The 21,435-nt window shown below is 38.6% G+C and overlaps 1 protein-coding gene across 5 annotated transcripts; it reads right to left on the reverse strand.

The window, feature by feature from the left end:
- Positions 1-17: 17 nt before the first annotated feature.
- Positions 18-20,849, reverse strand: aifm3 (AIF family member 3). Of its 5 annotated transcripts, XM_028578000.1 has the most exons (22): positions 20,718-20,849; positions 17,654-18,023; positions 13,424-13,622; positions 10,930-11,064; positions 8,722-8,935; positions 7,352-7,461; positions 7,145-7,254; positions 6,997-7,041; positions 6,811-6,907; positions 6,577-6,689; positions 6,148-6,234; positions 5,948-6,039; positions 5,730-5,860; positions 5,010-5,125; positions 4,762-4,833; positions 3,882-3,945; positions 3,665-3,741; positions 3,472-3,589; positions 2,577-2,675; positions 2,341-2,416; positions 2,076-2,180; positions 18-837 (listed from the first exon to the last, which is right to left on the reverse strand). In XM_028578000.1, exons 3-22 carry the CDS (start codon positions 13,452-13,454, stop codon positions 795-797), a joined length of 1,935 nt encoding a protein of 644 aa, XP_028433801.1. In that variant the 5' UTR covers positions 13,455-13,622; positions 17,654-18,023; positions 20,718-20,849; the 3' UTR covers positions 18-794. The 5 variants fall into 5 exon arrangements, with proteins under 5 accessions (XP_028433801.1, XP_028433800.1, XP_028433802.1 ...); XM_028577999.1 differs by lacking the exon at positions 17,654-18,023; XM_028578001.1 differs by lacking the exons at positions 17,654-18,023; positions 20,718-20,849 and adding an exon at positions 15,665-15,692.
- Between the last annotated feature and the right edge of the window lie 586 nt (positions 20,850-21,435).

The raw sequence follows: 21,435 nt of genomic DNA on the forward strand, positions 1-21,435 counted from the left end.
TATCGTGCAAGCACTAGTGGTTGATCAAAGTATAATTTGAATTTTATTTGTGCAATCTACTACAGCAGCATGGCAACCAATACAAATATGTTGTAATTCTAGAAATTGTCATTTATTACGAATTAAAACTGCAAGTGTGTGTTAGTGAGTCTGTTAAAGCCGCATTCACGGTTCTTGCGGATTGTTTTTAGCATTTAAACTTTGTTTGCTGATGCATCTAGACTGAAAATTCTCTGTTTAGGGACTTATTTTTTAACTCCTATCATAGTAAATTATAGCATGCAGATCTAAGGCATGTATGCGAGCATACAACCAAAGCTGTTACTTAAAACTTAGAAAAATTCAGTTCAAATTGTATGTTCTTATTTTCTTACAGTGCATTCAGGATTATATCTATATACAATGTTATTTGTACAAAAAAATGCCAATGCCCATCCCTGGCATCTTTATAAACAAAGTGTACAAGTAGATACGTCTTGCAGCAGCACAGAGGCAGAATCCAAAATTGCTTTGTTTGTGAAGCTTTATAACATTGTCATAAAGACCTGCCAACACAGCGATTCGGTGTATTCAAAACGTGTATGGCTCTGTTTGTCATGTTAGTGTCTCTCAGGAACAAAAGCAGGTTTCAGTGTCGTCCTTACTGTGTCTCCAACAGATACGGTCCTGTCCCCAGAGTGTGTGTGTGTGTCCGTGTGTGTGTCCAGACCGGGATAGCTGCTCAGTGTCTCAGCACCATAAGTGTCCATATTGAGGTGTCTAGCGGACTTTGGGTCTGTCCTTCAGATGTGAAGTCATTGAGAGCCTTTGTCAATCAGCCAGGAAATGTCTCCAGTCCTGCAAACCCCCAAAAAACTTCTGTGAGACAAGCATCCATACGTACATGTTTATCAAATCAATTGCTACCTACACATGGTCAATATGAGTGAAATGGAAAATAGAAAAAGCTCATATTTGTCCGTACTTGCCAAGCCGTGCTAACATCCTTCAAATATTGAGTTTGCATTATTAGAAATGAAAGACATGAGAAACAGGAGGAGCACTACAGTCAAATTAGACCAAAAACACAGTGACAAAACAGGCAGAAATGTATGCTATAAAGATAAGTACAGCAACATGATATCAGTGTGGTAACACTATGTTACAGGTCCAGTTTGCTAATAATCTACAAATGTAAAAATGAAGGAACAGATATCTAAATAACTTTGAAATATGTCATGTCATACTAATTATATGGGAAATTAATTGATTACAATTATTTCCTAGTGCAAACTTGATTCTTTTAGTCAGTGCTCAGCGAATCTGCTGAACAAGCAATTCATTTTCACATACACTTTATTTTAATCCTCCCTCCCAATTCAGCATTTATTAGCATAAACAATTAATAAATAGTTTCTAACACACTAAAAGATATTATAATGCAAATATAAGGTTATTTTTAGTATTTATCAATTGGTATTGGTTGACAATTGTTGATGATTTATAATACATGTATAAACACTTAAAAATGTTTTAATATGTGTACAACAACATTATAGTGTATTATAAAGAATGTATTAAGTGTTTATATTTGCTTATTAATCCTTGATTAGAGTTAAGTGTTAGCAGCAATTTCTCTAGAAATTAATAACTGCCTCTTTATAACACAAATAAATTAGTGGGTATCTAATATACAGTTTTAGAACTTTGTCTATACTATTGCCTACTCTTTTCCATATAATATAAATATATACTAATATACTACATATAACATATATAAGTACTAAATGACAGTTTTTTTTTCCAGGAAACATCCGCAGAAATCATTACAAAATTACATAACATGTAAAATAAAGCGTCACTGTATTTATTAAGCTAAATTATTTTTCTGTAGTACTCTGACGATGTGTAGTTTCGATAAGCCATAGTCTTATAATACTTTTCATGTGATTAAAGTAACAAGCTCCACAACTCTGTGTGTTTTCAATCAGAGTGATAACGTGTCATGTTTTTCTTCAGAGTGAGACCTGAGAAACCTAAAGAACATAAAGGCTATTGTAATTGTGACCAGATTTAAGTCTTTGAAGGAGACTTACTCCACATCTCGTTTCTTAATCGTCTTTCCAGATCCTAAGACCTCTGCCACTCGGGATACAATGGGATCATAGTTCATGCTGGCAACAGCAACCACCTCCTCACTCCTACGGGTGGACCAGAGGAGGAAACAATCAGAAACTAGATGGGAAGTCACAATTCAAAACTAAAATAAATACAGAGTGACGATAACAAGTTAAAACCAAATACTCATCTACAGTACATCTACATTTTTCATTTATTAAAGATTGTAAAAATAAAACCTACCTAGTGTAAAATGCCACGAATCTCAGTTCATCCAAATCTCCTTGTATTATGACATCATCGAATCCTTCACCATAACCTTCACAAATTAAAAAGTATACACGTGTATTTGTCAACAACAGTCCACTCAGTTTTAGGTCTTTATTCATATTTTGACAGCTAGATGGCAGTGGTGTCACCTCTGATTCTCTTACAGCATGTCTGCATCATAACAACACTGAAAACGGACAGATATCTACCTGCATAGCGTATGGTCTTCCCAAACATGGCTGACCAGAAGTAAGGCACAGTTTGGATCTCAGCGGCTCTGCCCATCATACTGAGAGCTGCCACCCTTCCTGTCAGTAAGGTTGAAAACAAGACACATCTTTCAGCACCTAAATCCTTATCACAGTCAATTATAACTATATATAAACTTAGACAATTTGTGTTTGGTAGATTATTTCTCTGTGGTAACAATGTTTTTTGGCAATAAATCTTTAAATCTCATTGGAAAGCCTGTTTAGTTCCCTTTCAAATGGTTCCCCATTTGTAAGGAACATGCATTCGTGGGATGAGCAGCAACGCTGAGTATGTGGGTTGCGCCCAGGATTGGATGATTGAAGTTTGAAGAAAGAAGACATATTGGCAATTTAACAATGTATTCATTTCACAAACAGGAGCCTCAGTAGCATGTGGAAGAACCATACACAGCCACAACAGCCTGGCACCTTCTTCTACACGCTACTGAGGCTCCTCTTTGTGAAATGAATAAATTGTTAAATTGCCAATAGGTCTTGTTTCTTCAAACTTCAATCATCCAATTCGCCAAACACCAGAGTCAATGGCAGAATAAGCTGTTTGGCATTGGCAGAGAAGATATGGCAAATTTTTAATGGGCGCAACCCACATCATTCCACAAATGCATGTTCCTTACAAATGGGGTACCATTTGAAAGGGAACTAAATAGGCTTTCCAACGGTATAAGATTTATTGCCAAAAAGCATTGTTACCAAACACAAATTTCCTTATTTTTTGTGCTAAGTTTTTATATATATATATATATATATATATATATATATATATATATATATATATATATATATATATATATATATATATGCAGTAGAAATGCAGTCAGGATAACACACTCACCATGTACATGAGCCATTTGCCAGTGAGGGATGTTCACCTTCTTGTTGTTGCGTGCTGGGAAAGGAAACACCACCACATCTCCTCCAGCAAAGACCCCTTCAGCACTTGTTTGCATCATCTGAGAGAAAGCAAAGGTGTTAATTAACAACATGGGTCAAAACACTCACTAAAGCTCCAGTCCTTTGCAAGGTACCTTGTTGACAGTGATGAAGCCCTTGGAATCCATGTGGATGCCGCTCTGTTTCAGGAAGCCTGTTGCAGGAATACTTCCTGAGAGACATAAGAGAAAACAGATTAATAATGGAGCTGCTACAGTTTATCAAAAGGGAGTCTCATCCTCTCATCCCTTATTACTGCAGATTATGACAGATTTTTAAAGAAGGTACATTTTGCATCATCGTTGACATCACCTGCTCCGATGACACACGCGTCTGCCCGCAGAACTTTCCCACTCTTTAGTACCACCTCTTTTAGCTGTGTAAACAGGAAAAACAAAATGTCCAGGCCATGTACTAAATATGAATAATGTAAACAGCTTTGACACTATTCAGGAGATTACTCTTCCAACCTCTAAAAACCTTAATTCTTAAATTTGCTGCTCACTATAGCGTAAACTACTGAGTATCTAGTGCATGATATAGTAATAGGGAGGGATTTCAAACACAACCTCAGAGTTTTAAAGCATTTGAATCCAAATCTTGGAATAATTTGAAAGTTGACACACACCAAATAGTTTTTATTTTGGTTAATATTCTTTTGTTTCTTTTTCCGACTCATTTTCATCATGGATTAAAGGTTCAGTTGGTAACGTTTTTGTCATATTTGCTAATACTGTCACTTTATCCTGACAGCACATGAGACAGATAATCTGTGAAAAAAAAACGTGTTTCTCTGCCTCCTCCTGATGTTCCTAATGGCATCTGCAAGATTCCACTGTGCCCGATCAGAGCCAAGGAGTCCCTAATGCAGTGTCAAAATATTTTCAGAAACATATTCTAGTGTACTGTACTTTGTAGATTTGCCCTGGTCACCAACTAAACAATAATTGCTTGTTTTCCTTTGGGTGCGTTGGAATTTTGCAAATGCCATTAGAAGCACCAGGAGGAGGCAGAGGAACATAATTTTCCCACAGATTACCCTTCTCATGTGCTAGTGTCAGGATATAGTGACAGTTTCAGCATATATGACAAAAAAAGTTATTTTTAAAAAGGTTAACAGCTGCAGCTTTAAACAAGCTAGGGTAGTGCTGCTGAGCATCATGTCATGCTGTTTCTCTCACTTTCTGAATACCTGTCCATGATGGCCAATCATCTCTGCCACCTCGTTCAGCATGTAGAACTTCACCCTGTTTACCTCAAACAGCTGCCGAAGACAAAACACAACACAAACACAGTTACCATGTGGTCTTGCTGGGGTATTTCCCAGAAAAATTGATGATTTGCATTTTAAGTAGTGCCATTTCTTTTCGTTCCCCATGAGAGAGTAATGATGATAGTATTCTGGAGGTGCTTCACGTTGTACCATGACTGTGTCCCTACCTTCATTATGGCTTTCCCTACTTTCTCTCCGAGAGCTTTTTTAAAGGGGACTGTCTCGATCCCGATGACAGAGACAGAGTGGGCCTTGTCAGTTAGAGCTGCAGCCACCTCCATACCTGCCAACACAATAACAGGATACAGTTCATATGTGTAGTAATTAATGCATCATGATACAGACAAAAACAAGAGAAAATGAATAAATTAATGGAATAATTTGGATATCTCTTTTCATCACTTCATAAATCAGAAAACACTGTCAACAGCCATGTTTTTAGAAATAAAATGTTCTATAAATCCAGCTATGAATGATATATGAACAAACCCCTCTGTATAAACCTTCAGAATATAGATGGGAATAGAACTAGATGCATGTAAGTTCTACTGAAGTGGAGATTTCTGGCTCAGAGTATGATAAAAAACTCATTTTGAGAAAAGGGCATTTAAAGTATGTATTGTAAAATTCCATACATTTTATTGGAAACCACTATTTACATCTAAAAAGAAGAAGAAAGAAATATTAGATTGGACTAGAATAGAAAGAAAGATATTACTTTTAATGTGGCTCTTTAGACAATTCTTAAGTGTAATTTTTCAAGGTTTCATAAATACGAGCCCAGATCTCATTGTGACACTACTAACTCACTTTCTGGTGTTAATTTGTCACTCCTCTTCATCAGCACAAATGAGAAGAATGTCTTTATAAATGTGTCTTTTTCTCACCAACAAATGATGTTCCCACAATCACAGCGTTCTTGTTGTTTGCCAGCCGTGCTATGCTGTTAGCGTCCTCGGGCGTCCTGAGGTGAAACACGTTCCTAACGTCCTTGCCTTTGTAGATCATTGGTTTGGGTCTTTCAAGCAAGAAGTGGAAGCAATCGGATGTCAGTTTAATCATTCATCTCAGCTGCTTAAGTATCGTACAACGTTTATGTCCTTACTTGCTTCCTGTAGCAATAAAGAGTTTCCTGTACTCCATCCTCAAGCCATCTTCAAAGGTCACAAAACGTGTTTTCACATCTATCGCCACAGCCTAAAACACACATGGCAGGGTCATACAGGTTTATGCGTTGTGTGGAAATTGCCAAAGACCGATCGAGATCTATAATGAATTAATTGATCTGATGTTACCGCCTCTCACCTCTTTCTCTGTGAACAGTTCAATATCATGATCCTGCAGGAATTCCATGGAGCGCAATCTCAGCTGCTCTGCTGTGCTGTCTAAGGACTAAGGGTCAGCAAGTTAGTGCTGAGTACATCAAACAACAAAAATCCCTGAATCCAATCTCCAATCTCCAAAAGCTGGACAACTTTAAGCCAATTAATAATATTCAATAATTTTCAAAGCTTTTCATGGCAATGGAAAGTCACATCATTTTGGGTTCAGTTGTGTCCGTTTACTTCTGCACAAGTCAAGGTTCTTTAAATCTCTGTTGCTGTGTAGCTGTTCCCGTAAGAGCTCCTGTTTCAGCACCTCTGAGTGAAGCAGCTCCTGTGCAGTCTGTTACATAACTTTCTTGGCAGAGTTCAGTTCTGTCTCAGTTTATGTGTTCAGGGTCTGTGTACAAACCTTACTCAGTTTAGGCCTGTCATATGGAGGATGTCTGTCCATGGTGCACATGACGATGCGGTCGGTGAAGCCCTCTTGCCTCAGTGTCTCTGCACACACCAGAGCTGCTGGACCTGCAGGTCACAATAAACAAGGAAAATAATATTGGAAAAGAGACAGTGAAGGGAGATGCTGCTAATCAGAGAGTCAACTACAGCTGGAATCTTGTTGTTCGATTGACAGAAACACACTGACCTGAGCCAATAATGAGAACATGGCTGAAGCACATGCTTGAGTTAATAACTGCTGAGCATCGGGCCATGGGCTTTGACCTTTTCTGTGACTGAAGAGCCTGGAAATGTAAAAAAAAAATAATTATTAATTAATCTGGTGGTTCGTTTATTTTCCTGCATAAATTCTCCACATTCTTCCTCTCGTTACCTGCTTGTTTGCACGAATGATCACCTTGTCCTTTTCAACTCTGACCTGGAGCAAACAGACATGAGCGATATGTACACTTTTTGATGGTGCTTAGAGACATGATAAAGCAGGGAATGTGTTAAGAGACAGCATCAGCGGGGAAGGTCACCTGGAAGGTAGGCAGGCTGTCCAGCCCGGGGAAGTCCTCGAGGTCTCCTGTTGCAATGTTGAAGCATGCACCGTGCCACGGACAGCGCACATGTCCTTTTGACAACACACCTGGAAGGACAGCAAATTACAAATCAAGTATATTATAATGTATATTATTAAGTTTGTTAAAAAAACAAATCATACCTAAAAAATATATATTACTCACCTTTGACCAGAGGTGCTCCGTAGTGTGGACACTTATGGGCCATGGCGGAGAACTCCCCGTGTTCTTTGATCAACAAAGCTCTGCCACTTCCCAGGTCAACCTCTCGCATCCTAACACACACGCGCGCACACACACACACACACACACACACACACACACACACACACACACACACACACACACACAAACACACAGTATTATGATTAAATCCTTCCGAGGAAACAAAGTTGACAGGTGAAAAACAACCTGGAAGAAAAATGTCATGCATCAGAACTACAGCTACAACTTACCTTTATCTATTTAAGTTACACTCTGGTAGCAACAACAACATGAATTAAATTAACACTTCACAGAAAAACACTTGAATGTCAATCATGAAAGTAATTTGTGCATTAAACAGTCCCTGCAGAAAAACGTGATTATGCGATCGCATAATTCAATACATAATCAGCCAAAGTCTGCATATTTATGCGGTGGGCCGCATTTTTTCAAATACGCCGCACTTTCGCCGCATAAATTGCTGATTTCCGCACAAAATATGTAGGGCTTGCATGATTTCATAATCCCCGCATTTTCATTGCAAAAAAAGTCACATATATCCTAGCAGAAAGTTGAAAAATGTCGCGTTTACTTCACACAAGAGCAGCCATTTTCCCGTTGCCATGGGAACGTTATGAAGTGATGTAATTACGCGACGTGAACATCATCGAAAAGCAGAGTGTTGGGGGAATCACTTTTTTTTTCTCTTTTTCATCAAACTGCAGTTTTTGCAAGTTCCCGCAATTTTTGTAAGTTCCCGCAATTTCAGCGCATAAAATTGCTTAAATATCCCGCATATTCCATCGCATTTTTTAAGAAAACGTGCCGCATAATCAATGAGTTTTGCCCGCAACAATCATAAAAAAACTCTGCATTTTTCTTGAAGGACTGATTAAAGGCAAGACAATGTAACTTTTTGCAGAAGGAATGACAAAATCTTCCTCTTAGCTGAAAAGCTGAATTTATTAGCAATAAAACACACCTTATTAAATTCAATACACTCGCTTGCTGATACACCCTATCTTGTTCTGGTATGACCAGTAGCTTGTGGTGGCTATTATTAGCAAACTTTACATAGCCAATATATCAGATTTATCTCTGATGCATGAAAATATTTGTGTTGTTGTGTCCCTTTAGGATGTGACCTTATATCCTTCTGGTTTCTTGAGCTTCATTTCACTCTAATATATTTTTTGCTTACAATTAACGTGTGTGTGGTGTACATCATAAGAGTACGCAACACCTTATTTACCTCAACATGCACGTGTGCGTGAGTATGTGTGATTTGGTTGAACAGAGAAAAAAAAAAGTTGTGTTTTTCATTTTCTTACTGTCCGTTTTCCAGATCTTTAACATGACAGACGGAGGCCTCCACATAGTCCCGTGGTTTGTGGTAGAGGGGGAGCGGTGTGGAGTCATCATCAGAGCCGTGTCCCAGGGCCCCGTTAGGTCTGCTGTCAGCAAAGGGACTCGCTTTGCCATTAGGTGACAGCCCATCCACCTCTTTTTCTTTTTCCAGGAGAGAGAGTTCCACTTTAACTTCAACTGCACAATACAAACACATCTTACTCAGAAAACGTCTGAAACTGCATGACTGAACACTTGCATGTCAGCAATGATGCTGTGATGCTTATTTAAGTAACATTGGCAGACTATCACCAGTGGATTGCACTATTATTCCTGTATACCTGTCCTCTGTTATTGTATTAAGATTCTTCACCATTGCTTTGGAAAAGTATTTTGCCTTTCAGCTAGGAGAGACTTTGGGACAAATTGAGTCTGACATCTCCACAACTGAAACAAATGAAAACAGGAAGCAGGTGAAAGGAGACGTGTGAGAGCAACCTTAGTAGTCTTCTTTTCTTTTCCTTTCTAGCTTCTAGCGAGTATAATTACAGCTATCATTCAATTGTACAACATTCAATATAAATCCAGATTTTCTAATTGCTATTAAAATACACCACACTTTGTCTTCTAAGCAGCAGGACATCAGTCATGCAAAGCACCAAAACGTTCCTATGCAGAGCAATGCTAAACATACTTTAAAGCTGTTGCTATTCATTCCATATTTACCAGAGTTATGTTGTGGAAGATCAGAATACATTTAGACAGGTAGCTCAACGTTTTGCCACAAATTTCTAAAACAAATCACACATTTATCATTTACATCTAAATCTGTCTCAATCTAAATCAATTTACTAAGCTGCAAAATGTAGATTTTGAAAGGGTAATGATCACTTAAATAATGGGATTTCCATAAAAGAAACTGACAAAAAAACAAAACACAGTTTTTTGCTGCTTAACGAAAACAAGCTATAACGTAGATTAGTAAATGTATTGTGGAGATATTCCGTTTTCTTTCAGGACATCTGATGCGCTGCTGTTGGGCTTATATTTCTTAATATTAAGAAATGGTTGTGTAACTCCTTTTTCACTGCAGCAGGCTTTATCTGTTCGGCTGGAAAAATGTGCTGATCATCCGGTTCTTACACAGTAATCTGGCTGGAATTTTCTCCTGCTGAGCAAGTCTTAATTAAAATCAATGGAAAATCATAATAGTGAGAGCAATTGCAGGAGAAAAGAAAGAGAGAGATTTCCACAGCTAAAGAGAATCTCTAGATGCTGCTGTAATATCTGCTGCTAAATGGGACCTCACCACACTGATGCTTCATTTGATCCGTGCTACAATATTATCTGGTGTGGAACCAAATGTGTATTAAAATATTTTCTGCAATGCTTTTATTTGTATATGTAGTGTTTAGAGCTTTAATAAGGACATTTTATTAAGCTATGAGTGAGCACAGTGTGTTTAGATCCTTATGTGTAATATCACAGTATAACCTTTCTGTATTTCTTCATATTATTATGCAAATGAGGAGCGCAATGAGCTATGTCGACAAGTTCTCTCTCCCTCAAACACCCTGTCAGGGTGCCAAATTACTAACCCTAACCCTAGATTTACTGTATGTTCAGTGGGAGATAACTTTAATACTACTATTCCTTCTATTAATACACACGTATTTATTTCCATTTTAGGTTTCAGAATAGGCTTTTATATTCTTTCTGGAACGTTAAACATATTAATGTTATCTTTGATCAATCTAATTCTTTGATTGATTTGAACCCATAAGTGACTTCAGCCCTGGACTAGGACTTTTTTTGTTTTAGATGCTGGAGAAACATTCTTAGCCAGATAGTTCATTCATTCACAAACTCAGTTCCAGCACTGAGTAGTAAATCTCTCTCCTCAGATACCTGTAAATAGTAAACATCATCACAGCAGACCCGGATCGCTACTTTATTTTGACACTTTGATGGCGAGGATATTCATGTTAAACATATGTCTAAGATGAATGTTATGAGACTTAAAATATAGGCCTACTATAAAACTGAGGTAAGACTTGGTTAACTTCTAACATGGATACCATATCAGTGATCAGAAGAATTATAAAGCACTGAGCTGCTCTACCGTGTCCTCCTTTGCCCAAATAATCATAAGTCACACACAACCTAGAAAAGTTATAAAACAGAAGAGATACCTTCTTTCATGCGTTCTGCTCCAGTTCGGGCTCCTGTCACTTCCTGTAACTCTGTTTGATCTGACCCTCGCTTGGTGGTTGAGACAGCCCAGAAGATATAAAGACAATCTGTAGAACTGTCTAAAACCTTTCCCACTGTGTGAAAGATATTTTAATATGACATTCCTGTTAAATTTGACTTGTTATAAATTGTTAGTTTTTCAGTAGTGTTAGGTTTAAAAAAGTAAAATCAATGCTGATCTTTGATATCAATGTACTTTTATGTTTTGATGTATTCACAATATACGCTGCAGCTGGGTTAAGGCGGAAGGATTGTATCAATACTGTTAGACCCAATCAATATCTTTCTGTTTCATACTGATTCTTAAGTTTCTCAAGATAATTAGATCATGTCGGTCTTTGTTCCAAATGGTCAAGGGGGCAGCCCTGCTTTTATCACACGGCAGGTAGAAACCTTTTGCTTATCTGTCTTGGAGCCAACCCCTGCTGTCGTGCTGACTAGATTAGACCGGGGATATTTGTTTCTGTAAGCTTCAAAGGAATGGACATCCACACGTTAGAACCTTTCATCTATGTCCGAGAGTAACATCAAACACGCATTATGTTAGAGGTATGCCCTCCTTATTTGGGCGACGAAGAAAACCATTGAGATGCGCCCAACATGCCACCGTGCCATTGAAGGACCAATGAGAATGGTTTTAAAAAAAGAACTACCTACATGTCCAGGAGAATATAGTGAACAAGCCGAGGGTCGTTAGGAACTGTAAAATGTGAATCCACAAGGGAGAATCATCTTTTCAGTCCGCTGCAGCGTAAAACTTGTTTTGTAATGCCATTTTCTTATTAAATCCTTTTGTTAATGTTCATTGGACCGAGCCTCTCCTTTCTCAAAAAATCAAGAAAAACGCTACAGTAGACACTGACTTTTTACAGTCAGCAGCCTCGGTTCCATCATTTGTATGCAGACAACTAGTCCCTCATCTTTCTCACTCCACCTCCACGTGATGCATTGAACAGATGATTTGATCTCAAAGTACACCTGAGTCAGAAGTACAGTGTGTTATTATCACCTGCAAGACCAAAATAAAGCCTGGTAGCTCCAAGCCATGCTAACACTGATATGGATACACACACAGTGTCGTATTTTGATATTCATGTCTCAGTATGTAATCCTCTTGACCAAAAATGCCACAGGAAGCATTACAATTCCTCCCACACACAAAACATGGTACAAACAGAGGAGGCTGGATTTGAGATGACATGTATAAAAGGATTTGGAGGCGGTATGTAGCTTTGAAAATTATGCAAACTGATCTAAATAAATCTTTTTTTTTTAAAGAAATACTGTGGAAACCTGTTTTCAGCTAGATTCACTGACATTAAAATATTGATTGACTGAGTGTCTTCCCTGTATGAACAGTAAAGTATTTCAATGGATTCAATGTATTTGTCTATTATCGCTGTACTATAACATTAACAGCTGAAAATATTTGTAAGAGAAGCCACTTTTGCAAATTACACTAATCTCTCAGCATTCTCCATTTTTAAATACTCAGAATTTTAGTTTACTCTACATTTATTTAAATAAATAGAAACAATAATACTAATAATCCAGCTGCACATAACAGCAAATCAGGGCTATAATTCAATATTATAATTGATTGACTTTTTATTAGAATAATAATGTGATGATATTATGTTACCATGTTGTTGTTCTACAAATTGTCCAAATAAAGAAAGAATGAAGATTAACAAAATCAGTTTTTAAGTTTCATGCTATAAATTTGTTGTGCGTCACTTTGATTATGGTATCCCATAAGTGATTTTGCTGACATTTCCATATTAATGAGTGGAAATATCTTTATTAGTATTGTGAGAATTATTTCAACAATATTGCCCAGCCCTACTAGATATACTGAAAGCAAGTTAGTTATTTTGTCCTCCCTCTGTGGGTGTTAAGGCTGTTTTATGCTTCTGCGTAAAATCTACGGCATTTCTACGCACGTAGGTATGTGAAGACACAAACCTACGCCGGACCCTACGCCGTAGCGTGACATGCACATCTCAAAAAATTTAACTACACGTCTCTCGGCCGTGGCTTGGTAGCATTGCATTTCCCCCTACTCATTTCTTGGTTCTCCTTCTTCATAAACAACAAAAAAAAAAAAAAAAAAAAAAAGAAATCAAGGAGAGGGTTAGAAAGGTCAGAAAGCACAGGGGAGACACTTTGTTCCTCTCACTATGACTCTAGAGTCGGTACTCGCTCCGAAGCTAATCGACGTCACTCGCTCCGAAGCTAATCGCCGTCACTTTCTCATTTCTCCCTCTACCACACACTCCCACCCCTTAGTTTAACAGTAGGTGAGAGTACTCTAGAAATACCTGTTTTTCCTCATCTGAACTAGCTGTAATTGTGCTTGTTTGGTGTTCGTTTTCTTTCAAACTAAACCCATCTACCCCTTATTGAGATTTGGGGGAAAGGAATGTTGGTTACCTGGTTTGGGTTTGGAGAAGCATCCTCCCATGGTGGGCCTATCGTTGAGGGACTCCCAGGGGGAGGGAGGGAGGGAGGGGGAGGTGCGGTCAGATCCTTGGGCTGGGCTGCTTGGTTGGGACGTAACAATAACACAGAGCTGTGTGTAGAACCTGCAGGTACAGGCTGGCCATCGCACACGTCAGCTCCTTCACATAATCTGCACGGACAGAGGGAACGACATTGTCAAAACACACACACACACACACACACACACACACACACACACACACACACACACACACACACACACACACACACACACACACACACACACACACACACACACACACACACACACACACACACACACACACACACACACACACACACACACACACACACACACACACACACACCAGACTAATGTGTTGTTGATTTCTGAATGCTTTCAATTTCAAATTTTTGTTTTTCATTTACAATTTTGTCTTTCAAATTGACAAAACATTTGGCACCCATTAGTCTCCATACTTTTTTATGGTCCTGGGTCTTCTAATCAGTCATAGTCACTTACTATGTTTGGCTGATATTGCTCTGAAGTGTCTGGATTAGACTGCCAGATTATTTTCTGTGTGTGTGTCTATATAAAACATGTCAGTGCTTTAAAGGAAGCAATTGTGTTAATTAGGAACATTTCCACACACTTTGTTACCTTTGTTCATGCATATTGCATGGGAAACCGTTAAATATTAACTACACTTCGACACCTATTAACTTTCTCGTCACACTGCGCTTTAAAGGGAAGCAGGGGCCCCTTGAGGTTCAAAATCCCCCTTGTTTTGTTGCCACGTTGCCCTCACATTTCTGCCAGCTCTGGTATTTTACCCACACATACAGTAGTTAGTTACTCAGAGCACTGGCTACTATAATTCTGAGAAGACCCGGGATGGAAGGTGTATGGCTCAACATGGTGCAATCCATCACCAAATGATCCTTTTAAGGTACAACCAAAAGGACTGCTTGATATTCTGAGCACATCTTAATGTCCTTGAAAGAAGAAAAAAAAGTGTGCAGTGTTGAATGGAGCGCTGCTAAGAAAAAGTTCCTGAGAACAAATGAGAAATGGAAAGATCTCTGACTGGCCACAAAAAGTTGTATGTATCTGTTTGCACTGCAGTGGGTGAAAGTAACTATGTACATTCACTCAAGTACTGTACTTAAGTATAATTTTGAGGTACTTGTAATATTTTCAAAAGAAAGTATTGAACTTTTGACTTATCTACATTTATTTGACAGCTATAATTACTAGTGACTGTGCAGATTAAGATTGTTGGTAAAATGAAATAAAATAAATACAATTTCAATACATTGTCAAAATTAAAATCAGTGATTCCCAACACTTTTTGGCCTGTGACCTCTTAAAAAAAGCAATTTGTAGTTGAGACCTCTTGTGATATTTCAGATGTTTATGTTTGTTCCTCTTTCTTCTCATCATTAATCATCTGGATTGAACTGCCTGCCTGATTTTAAGTAGTTAAAACTAGTTCACCTCAGCCAGCTACAACAGTAATTCTGATGCATCAGTATCAACAATCTCATTATGTTGTATATAATAACAAATTAGTCACACGGGCTATTCCTCTGCAGAACAAATAACATTTTGTTCTGTTTGTACTTTTAGTTAAGTAAAGGATCTAAATACTTATTTCACAACTGTTAGCTTGAGACATATTTAGCTGAACATGTTGTTGCTAGAAGTAATGTAAAGTCAAAAAAATAAATTAAAGCCAATGATGATTTTTGGCTCTAATATGACATCAAATTTTCCAAATTGAGCATCTCCTACAACATGTCTTTTTGGTCTGTATTCCTGTGATATGCATCCACATATCTGTGCCAAGCACTGACATTTTCCTGCATTCAGTTAACAGGCAGGCTAACACAGCAAAGCCTGTGATGTTGTGTTTCACTAAATACAGAGAGCAACATATCAAACCACTTCCCAAAGAGAGAAGCCTTCACTCTCACATGTCAATTAATACATTTGATGATCAACAAATTGGATCACAAAGAGCTGCCATCCTGGAGTTCCAGCAAGCACTGAGATATTTTGTGAAAAACTAAAGTAGGTTAAGCAGATTTGGTCCTCCCAACATATGACGCAGATTCCGTTTTCTCGCTGTTGGGCCTGTCCCCAAGCAGTGCTTAATCCTGCCTGCAAACAAGCTGTCACTTTCACTCATTTCCCTACAAATGTAATACCTGTTACTGGAATGTTAGAAGGGAGAATTAGCGAAACGCAGCTCCTGGCTGGTGGCGAGCAGGTCGATCTATAAACTGACTGTGAGTGAAAAAAGCAGGAATGTTGAGCACTACATCCATCATCATTCAAAAAAACAAACAAATATTCTACAACAGAAGAATATTGCTCTACAAAGATTGTCAAAAAGGGACATCATTCTTCACAAATCTCTAGAAAGAACTCATCTTGCAGCTGAAGACCTTTGCTCTGTAATGCAAAGATACAGCAAATGTCCCATATTCTTCCCAGCCAGTGACAAACCTGATCCACCAATAAATACTCGATTTGCAGCAGCAAATGAATAAAAGAAGAGCTGCTGGTTCAGTGGCTCATTCACCTCCAACAATCCAAATTGGTGGTCTCTGTTTTATTCAAACACTTGCTTAGCAGTTATGTTAGCCTGTAGTGAACGATTAGGACTCTCTGATCCTCAGTTGATAAAGAACATTTTGACCACACCTCTTTCCCTCACTCAGTTTGCATGTTTTTCTTACGATTGCGTAAAGAAAACAGTTGAGCAAAAGTGCTCTCTCACCAGGCTGTTAGTGGTTATCTATTTGTTAACTGTCATCTTAAGGAAGAATTCAATCTAAGGGAAAAATGGGTGGAATTGTGAGGGTCTTTGAAATGCAATAAAGATCTTATTTCTATATTTCTTATTTTGATCGTTCACAGTGGAAGGAGACACGCGTTTCATTCCACGATTGAAGTTAGATTTGAGCACCTTTGTAAATTGAGTACCAGCATGTGCCAACAAGCTTTTGATTAATTTCTATTTACTCCATTGTCTACGTGTCTAACTATAAAAGAATGGATCGGATTACCACAATCCCCATTAAGAAGCTCTAGTACATGACACAATCATACACTGTGAGCAAGTTCATTCACACCATTCTTGACCGAGTTTCTACGAATGTTTGTATTGTTTATTGTAGACAAATGCTAGTGGATATTGCCATGTTACAGGCAAGCTCAGGAGAGCTGACAACAACTTCATAAGGTCCTATACAGTATGTAAAGGGTGTAAAAAAAAATTGAAAAGGATGGAATATTTCTTAAGTCTGACCTACGTTTTAACAGGCTACAGAGGTCATATGGTTAAGTTTTTAATGGAATTCAAAACCAAACCTTTAGTGTTAGATGCCACGTGGCTCTAGAAAACAAAGTTTATACCGTCATTCAGCATTGTTTACTGTGGCACTCAAAGGAGTTCACCGAGGTGAAAGATTTTGCATTACTTTATCCATTTTTTTCTTTAAAAAGTTGACCTTAACATTCTTTACAGTATATTATATTCTTCTGTAAAGCTAAAGCTGGTTAACAAAAACTACCAACATCTATCAGGTCAATTTGCTGATGCTTTAAGCAATAACCTGTCTATGATGTCATGGAAAACTAGAATTGTGGTTTACAGAGAGGTGTACACCCCCACAGAGGAGCTGTGCTCCCATATAATAAGTCTGCTATTGACCGGTTTCTCACCATGTACACAAACAAACAAACAAACAGACACACACACACACACACACACACACACACAAACACACACACACACACACACACACACACATGCCAATAGAAAGAAATAGAATGTGAGATGTACTGAGTGATATTTCATTTTCTCCCAGTTTTCTAAAGAGTTCAATCAATATATTTGTCACATGACATGGTATAAGGTACAATGACGTGCCAACTATTAAAATCGTAACCAGCCCTGTACATGGTCTTATTTTGTGTAACAGAACTGATAAAAATGTAAATCTACTCTGTTCTCCAGAGAAGATCTGTTATCTGAAAGAGCAAACAACTTCCATACAAGTATGGGCACAAATGCAGCCAACATACGTCTGACTGTACACAGAGCATCGCATAAACACATCATATTGGGAACTACTATAATAAAACAGAGCTATATTTCCCTGACTGTAAAAGGAATAAATAAACCTTACCAATGTGCTTGGAGCAGGTGCACTGAGATCCTGTCAAATTCCCTGGTGCTCAGTTTCCACTGCGGAGCAAAGTAGCATAATAGCACGAGTCTCCTAACAATCCTGTCCCTCTCTGGGATTGGCTCTGTCCACTGGAATATTCCCAGTCTGTGCTTCCCTCCGTACAATCCTCCGCTCTCCTCTTCTGCCTCTTGATGCAGCAAAGGCTCCAGAGTGTGTGTGTGTGTGTGTGTGTGTGTGTGTGTGTGTGTGTGTGTGTGTGTGTGTGTGTGTGTGTGTGTGTGTGTGTGCTCAGCCCCTCGCAGAACCCCCGTCCAGCAGCAGACTGAGCAGACCGGTCGTGGGAGTTGCTCTCTTTCTGTGGCCGAGCCTGCAAATGCAGCACAGAGGACCTTTGCCGGTGTCTCAGCTGTATGCAGTATTGATGGAGTTGCTGAGGGGATGCTAACACAGCATGAATTCTCACCGTACCCTGCTCTCTTCCTCCTCACCCCTTCTCTCTCTCTCTCTCTCTCTCTCTCTCTCTCTCTCTCTCTCTCTCTCTCTCTCTCTCTCTCTCTCTCTCTCTCTCTCTCTCTCTCTCTCTCTCTCTCTCTCTCTCTCTCTCTCTCTCTCTCTCTCTCTCTCTCTCTGAAGCTGTTTGCTTTTCTGTCCAGACCCTTTCAGCCTCGCCTTCAGATTTCAAAGACCTGACTTGCCAGTTAAGCTGATCAAAGACTTGCTGCCCTCCCTTATCACACTGCCTGCTTACTGTGCATGCATTGTGATGCATGTTGCAGTAGTATGAGCTATTGCTAAAAATTACCAGAGTGACATTTATTGTATTTATACTGCCCACGAGGAGACATATAAAACCAATCTCCAGACTGCTGCAGACTATAAAAACACTATAAGAACTTACAGTATGTGTGTGCTGCACTTCTTTCAGTGTGTGCAGCAGAGGGAGAAAGAGTTAAAGTGCAGTTGGTGCAGTAAATTCCAGTTTCAGTCAGGGGGGTTGTGTGAAGCAGGATTAAAAAGGTATACGGAGTCTTATAGAGCTCCCAAGATATTTCCATTCCTTATGCTCCCACTGTGGGAGGAACTGTGCCTCCCCTTTAAATAACTGCTGGGACAAGGTCATTCACCCGATAATCTCAGATTCATTTCTATGGAAATGATGGCAGCATTGAGCCAGGATGATGTTTTGAATTCTAAATTAACAACCCTTATGTTGTTTTCTAATGTGTTCAAATGAAAAAGAGATAACCGGTAGTAATTGATATTTAATTACCATCAATTACCACCATTTAATTAATCACCAATCGATAACAACTGAGATTTATCAGATGGGATTTCTACTGGCCACATAGAGTGATTGTATTTCTACAGTGTGCTGACAGCTGACACGTGCACATGTGCTCCAGCATCAGTATGTTTGTGTTACTCGCTACGTGTGTTCAAGCACATGTAAAAACAATGGAGAAGCCAGGGCAGGCGGCATGTACAACAAGAGGACTGATCAGGATCTCACAGAAAGGCACTGCTATATCACTTAGTTTAATTCAATTACAGGAGGACTCTCTTCTGCAGGGGCCAGAGAGAACTGCAGCATCCAAAAACCCAGATTAAGAGAGGCGAGTGTGAGTGAAATGAATCATTCATGGGCTAAAATATAAAATCATGGCCTGCCAAAACATTATTGTCAGATGTTATTAGGGTAGATTCAACCTGAGTGTCATTTAAGCAAATGGGCATGTTGTTCACAACACAGCTTCATTCAAATTGATCTCAGTAATTTATTCTGTACCATTTCATGATTTGTTGTGATGGCCAAGAAACTGACAAAACATGTTCAAATCACTTATAATCATGACAATGTACAACAGTATACCAAAGCCAAATAGTCTATTAAGGACTGGGAGCTGGCGGTGCCAAATTCCCCCTCCCTGAAACGAAATTTAACACAGAGGAGCTGCAGCATTGGAATGCAACTACTGTTAAACTATTCACTCCTGCTCCTGGGGCTGGAGAGAAGGTATTTAGTGTACTGCTTTACAGTATATCGTTATGCATATTTTCACACCTTTATAAGTTACTGTTATTTTTATATATATTTTAAACAAAATTTGGTACTCATGATGTCTTGGGTGCCTTGTTATGTTTTAAAATGGGGGAGCAAACTGGTGATTTGGAGGGGGGTCGGGGGGGTGTATTTTAAATCAAATGTCCTGTATTTCTACACCACCTAACCTCTTGAACACCCTAAAGAGCACCTAAAGAAACAGCCACCTGCAGTCTACGTTAGATCCCAAAATAGTAAATAAATAATAAAACAAAAACAATAACATATTTCATATTATTTTTTTATAATAAATAATAAAATCAAAAAATGCAAAATATTAGCCATGTTACACTTAAAACGTCCCATTTCCACAGCCGAACCACTGTCCCATCAGCGAGTTAACGTTAGGTGGACTGTGTGGCAAGGTTAGCTAACTTCAACTTGCGCTGCTCAGGGAGGCGTGTGGCTCCTGCACAGATAGCTCATTGATAGCTGAAGTGGTTTCCTTTTAAGGAAATAATTACAGAGATCTGGACCTCGGTGACCTCATCGCTGGCTATGGCATGCTTGAAATATGCATATTTTAGGCAATAGGTTACTGATAAGAGTATTTATACTTTTTTATTTTTTATTTTTACAAACTCACAAGTGTGACATGTTCAAGGGTGACACTTGGCAGTAGTTTGAGACATTTATGTTAAAAAATATTTTTTTAAAAAGCTATCAAAGATTGAAATGTGTCGTATTGCACTTTTACGACGGTCCCTAACTACATAGTGGCGTTGGAAAGACATCGTCATTTTTGGTGATTTTGAGATGATCAAAACTGTGAAACGTCTGCCTATAAATAAGCTCTCCAACATACCCTAAAACTGGGGGAAATAGACGCTTTGACGCGGTGCTATTGAAGGTAACAGCCGCGGAAACCAACAATGGTCAAGCATTAAACTAACTTCACCCCTTTACTATGTTCTATTTTCAGTCCATGATCGGAGTTAAGCTAAATGGCATGTTTCTTACCTTTGGAAACAGTCTCAGCGGACTCGTGTGGGGATTGACAGACTGTGATTGACAGCCAAAGCACGCTGTGGCAAGCGATCATCAGTGACGGGTTAGACTGAACCAACTCAAAGGGTGGTCTAAAAATGTGTTGTTGTTGTTGTTTTTAATTAGTCACTGGCTTTTGTTAGTTGCTGTAAATAGTAAAGTGATCATTGATATAGGCTGCTTAAATATAATCACCTGATTGCAGGGACTGATGATAAGCTTTTTATTTTAAAGACAAAAAGTGGGATGCAGCAAAACTATAACTTTACTCCCCCTAATTAAATAATGGGGATGCATTTGCTCCACTTGCCACATTGCTCAGGTGCCTATTCATCTCTTAAAAGCTACAGTGATGAAAGTTTAACCAGATTGTACTCTTCAAATATACCTCTAAAATCAAAATCAACAGAAAGAAATCATTACAAATGCAACTCTAAATCACAATTATATGTTCACATATATGTATGTAATGTAGGCTAATCATATGCAGCCTATATGTGGAAAAACTGTAGTTTTCTCACTTGAAGCCTGTTTTTCGAGCATTAATGATGTACTACAGACTGGAGTGTCAGTTCTCCTTCAATTACAAGTCAATCAATTTGGGAGTCAGTAGCCTGATAATCAGACTTAACTGGTCTGAAATACATTAACATGGCACCACAGCTAGTTTTAACTAAAACATTAATTAATT

This window comes from Perca flavescens, chromosome 5 (assembly GCF_004354835.1).
Source record: "Perca flavescens isolate YP-PL-M2 chromosome 5, PFLA_1.0, whole genome shotgun sequence".
Classification (NCBI taxonomy): domain Eukaryota; kingdom Metazoa; phylum Chordata; class Actinopteri; order Perciformes; family Percidae; genus Perca; species Perca flavescens.